General features: G+C 43.9%; 1 protein-coding gene across 2 annotated transcripts in view; it reads left to right on the top strand.

The window, feature by feature from the left end:
• Supt6h (SPT6 homolog, histone chaperone) overlaps nt 1–8875 on the top strand; it is a 45080-nt gene that overhangs the window by 27063 nt on the left and 9142 nt on the right. For both annotated transcript variants that reach the window (XM_004635409.2, XM_023720010.1), the window contains 8 exons: nt 2214–2290; nt 2529–2664; nt 2942–3079; nt 3157–3324; nt 4617–4744; nt 5993–6200; nt 7329–7476; nt 8204–8346. In XM_004635409.2, the coding sequence (XP_004635466.1) occupies nt 2214–2290; nt 2529–2664; nt 2942–3079; nt 3157–3324; nt 4617–4744; nt 5993–6200; nt 7329–7476; nt 8204–8346 (1146 nt within the window). The remainder of the gene's footprint in view (nt 1–2213; nt 2291–2528; nt 2665–2941; nt 3080–3156; nt 3325–4616; nt 4745–5992; nt 6201–7328; nt 7477–8203; nt 8347–8875) is intronic.

The raw sequence follows: 8875 nt of genomic DNA, 5'->3' as shown, positions 1-8875 counted from the left end.
CCACCAGGGGGCGGGGCTGGCTGGCATGTGGTGCTGGGGGATCGAACCGCGGTCCCTGACGCTTTGCTAAGCTTGTTCTAAGTAGGTGCTTTAGACCACTGAGCCATCTCTCCAGCCCCGATACTGAATTCTTATGTTTAGAAAATTAGCAAGGTGCTTGGAAATTGAGAACAGCTCAAGAAGAGGGAAAGATGTGTTGCATTACTAGGATGGAGAAACATAACTGTATTGTGATGGAGGATCTTTAAAGGAATCTCACTAATGAGAAGTTCCTTTGGGCCACGATAAGACTGATTATCAGGGGCTGGTGAGATGGCTCAGTGGTCTAAAGCACCAACTTAGAACAAGCTTAGCAAAGCATGGGGACCACGGTTCAATCCCCCAGCACCACATGCCAGCCAGCCCCGCCCCCTGGTTGAGCTGGACACACACACACACACACACACACACACACACACACACACAATAAATAAATAAATTTAAAGAAAAAAGACTGATTATCAATTTCACGTTGCATACCAACCTCAGCTTTTTGATACAACTACTGCTTCCCTCACTTCGTTATACTCAGGTTTTCAGCAGAAGTCACAAAATAAAATAGGCATCCTAGGAATTACAGGATATCCAAGTGTGGGGGGCTTGAAAATGAAATTGTAAGAAACTATAGTAGGGGACCGGGGAGATGGCTCAGTGGAATAAGCGCTTCCCTGGCAAGTGCAAGGACCTGAGTTCAATCCCCGGTCCCACCAAAAAAAAAAAAAAGAAAAGAAACTATAGTAGGAACTGGGCATATTTAAGGCGAAAAAAACAAGTACTTGCCATGTTGTCCTTTTCAGTTTGTCCTCACCCAAAAGAACACAGACATTATTAGTTTTTGTTTTACTTGATCCAAACTAGAACCAAGGGGCTGGGGAGATGGCTCAGTGGATTAAGTGCTTCTCTGGCAAGCGCAAAGACCTCAGTTCATTACCCAGTTCTGCCAAAAAAAAAAACTAGAACCAAGCCAGGCATGGTAGCACACACCTGTATCCCAGCCAGTTGGAAGGGTGAGGCAAAATCGTTACAAATCTGAGCAAGACCCAAATCAAAATGATTTTTTTTTAATGTATTTAGTACAGGGTCTCACTACACAGATTGGACTCGTTTTCAGCCTCCCAAGCACTGGGATTACAGATGTGCCACCACGCCCAGTCTTCTTCTTCTTCTTCTTCTTCTTCTTCTTCTTCTTCTTCTTCTTCCTTCTTCCTTCTTCCTTCTTTCTTCTTTCTTCTTTCTTCTTTCTTCTTTCTTCTTTTTTTGCGGAACCAGGGATTGAACTCAGGCCCTTGCCAGGCAAGCTCTTATTCTACTGAGCTAACTCCCCGGCCTACCACACCCAGCCTTAATCGCCGTCTCAGTGTGCCCCCGGGAATGGGGCCGGTACAGTACCTCAGGGATCGAACCCCAGTCCCCATGTCTGCCTAAGCAGGCACTTTATTCCGCTGAGCTATCTAGCCAGCCCCCAAAATAATTTTTAAAAAGCTGCAGGGCTTGGGAGATAGCTTGATGGTCTAAGCACCTTCCTGGCAAGCACAAGGACCCGAGTCCAGTCCCCAGTACTGTACACCACACTGGCCCTATAACCCCAGGTGCACCATGCTGGCCACCGAAACCGGGCATGGTGGAACACGCCTATCATCCCAGCACTGGGGATGCTGAGACAGAAGTATCACTACGAGTTCGAGCTACATAGGAAGACCCTGTACCAAATAAATAAATATTGTAAAGAAAAGCTGCAGATGTGACTTAGTGGTAGAATATTTGCCTGGTATGCACAAGGCCCTGTATCTGATCTCAGATAGTGCAAGAAGAAAAAAGAAGTGGAACCTGGGAAGTTAGAGGCACAGGAGGACAACTAGGACCAGTGGCTAAGGATCAGAGGGAAGCAGATTGTGGTTCACAATAAAAGGGAACTCCCTTCTTCAGTTCTGCCCAGTGGCTACTAGTTTAACTGGAGTCAGTTCTAATCAGTGAATCAATTAAGCAGAAGCAGGCTAACTAACCTGGTAAATGGGAATGGATCCTTGGTGGCAGCTTGGATCAGATACCTACCCTCTGAAAACTAACTTTTGGTTGGACAGTTGAAAAGTAGTTTGAAAAATCTCAAACTATTTAATGAGCTTGAAATCTCCCCATGTTCAGAACCATTTAGCTCTAATTTTCTTTCAATCCAGGCGCAAGACATTGAAACTCTAAAGAAATTTCTTCTGAACAAGAAACCTCATGTGGTAACAGTTGCAGGAGAGAACAGGTAGGGTCAGGCCCAGAACACTGGGCCAAGCCTGACCCAAAGTCACTCATCCTTTATTGTCGAGTTTGGCATATCCCCATAACAGAATGGGTATGTGCCTGGCAAGAGTGTTGATATTTCTGGGGATGTTCCTCTTATCTATAAAGTTCTTTCTTCCCCACTCATAGTCATCTCAGTTATGAGACTACCCATTCCTGAGGAAATAATGTCCTTTGACTAGTATTCCTTGTCCCTCCAGAGATGCTCAGATGTTGATTGAGGATATAAAGCGCATTGTGCATGAGCTGGACCAGGGCCAGCAGCTTTCTTCTATCGGAGTAGAGCTGGTTGACAATGAGCTGGCCATTCTCTATATGAACAGCAAAAAGTCAGAGGTAATTTTGAAGCCCACCCTCAGGTTATGCCCAGGCAAGTGCTACGAATCCCAGACAGTTTTAATGGGAAAACAAAGGATATTAGGACTCAGTACTACCCCTGTTCACTTATCTATGCAGTAGTTTTCCATGTTGCCAGTTATGGCACAGATTGATAGCCCAGTGACTAAAGTAATTCCAAGAAAAAGGGTTTCAAAAGAAAGTGATTTCAAGCTACAGTGATATTTCTTCTTGATGTTGGCACTAAAAGAACTTTAACACCCCTAAATGACTCTAGGCAGAGTTCCGGGATTACCCTCCGGTACTGAGACAAGCAGTCTCCCTGGCCCGGCGCATCCAGGACCCCCTGATAGAGTTTGCCCAGGTGTGCAGCTCTGATGAAGACATCCTGTGTCTCAAGTTTCACCCCTTGCAGGTGAGTAGGGTATAACAGGCAGGTTAAATGAACAGGAAAGCACAGTAACTTCATCCCTATCCATTGTATGTTCATAGGAACATGTTGTAAAAGAAGAACTGCTCAATGCCTTGTACTGTGAATTTATCAACCGAGTTAATGAGGTTGGGGTTGATGTCAACCGTGCCATTGCCCATCCTTATAGCCAGGCATTGATCCAGTATGTCTGTGGCCTGGGCCCTCGAAAGGGAACACACCTTCTGAAGGTAAGATTGGGTTAAATTAGAAAATTTAGAAATTACTATTTCATTATAAAGATATATTTTGGAAGCCGTGGTCAAAGAAGTAAAAGTCACTTGTCCAGAGTCAGACCCAAGTAGCCCAACTTAATGTCCCTCGCTGCTGAGTATAATTGCTCATTGAAAAAATGGCCATAAACCTGGATTTAATACAAGCCGGGTGTAGTAGTACATGCCTATAATCCCAGCGCTTGGGAGGCTGAAAACAGGATCACTATGATTCTGATCTGTGTAGTGAGACCCTGTACTAAATTCATATAAAAAGAAAGCAAGCTCGGGCAGGGGAGATGGCTCAGTGGAATAAGCGCTTCCCTGGCAAGGTCAAGGACCTGAGTTCAATCCCCGGTTCCACCAAAAAAAAAAGCAAGCTCAACACAAGTCTCAGGACAGTAGAGTTTCTTTTTCTCAAGATGAGTAATAGGAGCTGGGCTTGGTGGCACATTCCTATACTCCCAGCACTTGAGAAGTTTAGGCAAGAAGATCACATATTCAAGTCCATCCTGGATGACGTAGTGAGACACAGTCTTTTTTTTTTTTTTTTTTTTGCAGAACCGGGGATTGAACTCAGATTCTTGTGTTTGCCAGTCAAGCGCTTATCCTACTGAGCCACCTCCCCGGCCCCGAGACACAGTCTTAAAAAAGGGGGTGGGGGGCTGGTAAGATAGCTCAGCAGACTAAGCATCTGCTTAGGCAAGCACAGGGACCGAGGTTTGATCCCTGCCCCATATGCAGCACCAGCCCTGCCTTCTGAGCATGCTGAGCCAGCCATCGAAACTGGGCATGGTGGCATATACCTGTAATCCCAGTGCTAGGAAGGCTGAAAACAGGAAGATCACTGCGAGTCCGAGCTGTGTAGTAAAACCTTGTATCAAATGCCTAAAATTAAAAAATAATAGTAATGGTAATTGAGTAGTGGTTACTATGGTATATGTTATGGTTTTGTTTGTTTCTTTGTTTGTGCAACTGGGGGTTGAACTCAGGCCCTTGTACTTGCCAGGGAAGCGCTCATTCCGCTGAGCCATCTCACCGGCCCCTATATGTCATGTTTTTAAACTATACGTTAGCAAATGTCTTTGATAGGCTTAATGAAGTTATATTTTTAATGGTAGATAGTAGATAATGTGATATTATGCTCACTTAGATACTGAAGGGAGACAGTTCCCACCATAGCATCATGGAGGGTTTTACAGAGACTGGAAAGCAGGCTAGGAATATAGGACCTGGTTGCTGCCCTGGCTCACTTCATCCTTCTTCCCTAGATCCTGAAGCAGAACAACACTAGACTTGAAAGCCGGACCCAACTGGTCACCATGTGCCACATGGGTCCCAAAGTCTTCATGAATTGTGCTGGCTTCCTCAAGATTGACACAGCCTCCCTGGGGGACAGGTGATGCCCTCTGCCTAGATGGGCCAGAAGGAATTCCCTTGGGCTATAATTCGGGGCTTCAGGGGATTACAGGTGTCAAGGGCCCCAAGCATTTAAATTAGAAAATGTTTAAAGAGAGGAGCCGGGCATGGTGGCACATACCTGTGATCCCAGCACTTGGGAGGCTGAAGCAGGCGGATTGCTGTGAATTCAAGACCAGCCTAGGCTACATAGTGAGTTCAAGGCCAGTCTGAACTATACAGTGAGACCCTGTCTCAAAAAAATGAAAAAAAGGTAAGGAATATATGTATCCAGAGCCCCTGACCTATGGAAAAGATCAGTTAAATTATTAAAGGCCTTTTTCATGTGAGAACATCAAAGGACCAATTTAGTTTATACATTAAAGAGTCAAAACATGAGATTTTGTTTAGTGGACAAAAACTTCTTTTGTTTCTATGGTTTGTTGCAGCCAGATAAGGGTGGGGAATAGCAAGGGCAATGGAAAGTGTGGGTATGAGAAAATATGAAAGGGGGAGAGAGAGTTGTTGTTTTAAGATGATGTTATTGAGAGAAAGTTCTATTCACTTGGACTTTGGACTTCACTATTGACCTCTTCCTCTCCAGAAGTTATCAACTCAGTCTTTGGAGGATCTTTTCCACGGGCACATAGCTCCTCATTCAGTAATGGAAGTCAGTGGGGAAATAGGCTTCAAGTTCTAAAACTTCATTTTCCACTCAGCTTTGCTGTTAACACTCCACGAATAACATAGGTCCATGTGAGTGCACGGGCAAGATCAGCCTGGGAAGGCTTTATGGGGGAAAATAGCTGTCAGCAAATTTTCAGAGGTCTTTTTCCCCCTTCTTATTGATCTTATACTGATTCATATAAGTTCATTATATAAAATTCAACATATACAAATATTGTGCAGAAAGTGGAAGTCCCCCATAATCCCACTTCCCAGAGATAACTACCATAACAATTTTTGTATATAGTACAATTTTTCTAAATTTTAATTTTGCTATGCATTTACTAACTACCCATTTACTACAAAAGTAGGACCATACACTTCATAGTGTTTTGCAGTGCATTTTTCACGTATCAGTATATTGTGGCCATCTTCCCATGTCAGCACACATAGATCTATCTCATTCTTTTTAATCATATGGAGGTGCCCTGATTTATTTAACTAGCTCCCCATTGGTGGACATTTGGGTTCTTACTAGAAGTTTCTTGTTCTATATCCTGCTCCTTTTCTGCCTTTCCTCCAGCACTGACTCATACATTGAAGTTCTTGATGGTTCCCGAGTCCACCCTGAGACCTATGAGTGGGCCAGGAAGATGGCAGTGGATGCCTTGGAATATGATGAATCAGCTGAAGATGCCAATCCTGCAGGAGCTCTTGAGGAAATCTTGGAAAACCCAGAGCGACTCAAGGACCTAGACCTTGATGCTTTTGCAGAAGAACTAGAGAGACAGGTTGGTGGTGACAGTGTGGAAGGCCTGGCACTAAAACCCATCCCAAATGGCCTGGATGGGAAGAAACTTGCATAGCAGCTGTCCAGAGAGCCCCCAATACTGTTAGTATAAAGACACTAGCCTCTTGGCCTGTGTGCTACCAGGTTTTTTGACATTTTTCACATGCTTATCAAGGAGCCAGAAAAGTCACAGATATGACTATAATTTTGAGGGGCAGGAAGGAGTTGGGAAGATGTCAACACTAGAATTTTCTTCTAGCCCCTCTTTCTTATTAACAGTGTATCCTTACATTTTTTTTACATGTGGAATTTTCATGAAACATTTTCATTACAGTATCTCATGGCTGACTTTGAAAACTTCCTTTACTGAACTAGGCACAGTAGCTAAACTATCCTAGCTATCAGGAGGATAATAAGGTCATGTCCTAGGCAAGTTAGTAAGACCTTAATCTCAAAAGTGAAAGAGGGGCCAGGGAGATGGCTCAGTAGAATAAGCGCTTCTGTGGCAAGCGCAAGGGCCTGAGTTCAATCCCCGGTTCTGCAAAAAAAAAAAAAAAGTGAAAGAATTGGAGATGCACCTCAGTGGTAGAGAAAAACCATTTTCAGAAAAAGAAAACCTTCTTTAATAAATAAAGGGAGGGCCTGGGGAGATAGCTCAGTAGAATAAGCGCATGCCTAGCAAGCGCAGGGTCCTGAGTTCAATCCCCAGTACCTCAAAAATTAATTAATTAATTAATTAATTAAATGAAAAGAAGATAAGAAACCTTGACAGAAGCCAACTGACTTACTGCTTTCTTTGAAATCCCCCATGGGAGCAGGTATGGCACTATAGAGCTGTTATCCCAGCATTCCAGAGACTATCAGGTGGATTGCCATGAGTTTGAGACCAGAGTAGGCTACATAGTGCAAGACCAGCCTGAACTACATTATGAGAGCCTGTTCCAAAAAGGAAAAAGAAAAAAAACAAAAATAAAAAGAACAGAACCGTGGTACACACCTATAATTCTAACACTGGGTTGGCTGAGGTAGGAGGAAGTATCACTTCAAGGCCAGCGTGGGCTACAAAAAGTCCTTCATGGCTCAGGTTGGGAAATAATTCAAGGGTTCTCCTGACAGACTTTTTTTCCAGGGCTATGGAGACAAACATATCACACTGTATGACATCCGGGCAGAACTAAGCTGTCGATATAAGGACCTCCGGACAGCCTACCGCTCTCCTAATACAGAGGAAATCTTCAATATGTTAACCAAAGAAACTCCAGAAACTTTCTACATTGGTAAATTTTATCACTGTATTTTTAGTTAGAAGAGAATGTATTGGGAGACAGAAAATGTGATTCCAGTAGACTGAGGCAGGTTTGTACTATAGGTAAGGAAGACCACGGTAGTTTTTTGTTTGTTTGTATTTAGGACAGGGTGTACAGGGTCTCACTGCGTAGATTGGACTCATAGTGATCCTCCTGTTTATAGCCTCCCAGTGCTTGTTTTAAGTACAAGCTAAATTGGAAGTCAAGCTGGACATGGTGGTGTACACCTATAATCCCAGTATTCAGGAGGCTGAAGCAGGAGGATATTTTTGAGTCTGAGACCAGCCTGGGCTACAAAGTGAGCTTAAGGCCAGCCTGAGTTGTACAGCACGACCCTGTCTCAAAAAGATAAAAATTAAAAACACATTGGAAGTCAAAATTGAGATGAAAATCAAGTTATTCTGGGCTGGAAAGACAGCTCAGTGGTCTAACCACCTTCCTGGCAAGCCTAAGGACCCAGACTCAATTCCCAGTACCACATGCCATGCTGGCCCCAGGAACTGAGCTGGCCACCGAAACCAGGCGTGATGGTGCACGCCTGTAATCCCAATGCTGGGGAGGCTGAGACAATAGGATCACTACAGCTCTGAGCTGTGTAGTAAGACCCTATACTAAATACATTTAAGAAAAAAAAAAAATGGTGTAGAAGAACAACCTCTACACTTCTCTCAGCCTATTCTTTTCTGTCCTTTTTCAGGAAAGCTCATCATCTGCAATGTCACTGGCATTGCTCACAGGCGTCCACAAGGTGAGAGCTATGATCAGGCGATCCGCAACGATGAGACAGGGCTGTGGCAGTGTCCCTTTTGTCAGCAAGACAATTTCCCTGAACTAAGTGAGGTATGTACTCCAATGTTACCGTGTCAATGGGTTTTTTTTTGAATGGTGACCTAGAAAGGAATCAGAAATGGGACTGTTTTAGATTATACTCTTATCAAACAAGTACACAAAGAAGACAGGTAGAAGGCTGGGTGTGGGCCCACACACACACATGCAGACGCACACACACACACATGACTGAAATCCCAGCATTCAGAGGCTGAGACAGGAGGATCACTGCAAGTTCAAGGCTATCCTGAGCTACAAAGTGAGTTCAGGGCCAGTCTGAACTGCAATGTGAGTGAGAAGAGGGAATTCTTCTGTAATCTGTGAAATCATTTTCCATTATTCTGGCATGGTCATAGTAGCCCTTAATTCTTGTCCTGTTCTCTAGACTCCACCAGATTAGGGAAGGAAGTTTTTTTTGTGTGTGTGTTTTTTGTTTGTTTGTTTGTTTGTTTGTTTTGCAGTACTGGAGATCAAACTCATGCCAGGGACACAGAGTGTCCCTGTATGTGCTTGATGATATCTGCAGGTTCCTTTCCTTTTT

The sequence above is a fragment of the Octodon degus genome, unplaced genomic scaffold (genome assembly GCF_000260255.1).
Source record: "Octodon degus isolate 3935 unplaced genomic scaffold, OctDeg1.0 scaffold00072, whole genome shotgun sequence".
Lineage (NCBI taxonomy): Eukaryota > Metazoa > Chordata > Mammalia > Rodentia > Octodontidae > Octodon > Octodon degus.
Note: the sequence above shows the minus strand (reverse complement) of the source record. Positions and strands in the feature narration are given on the sequence as shown.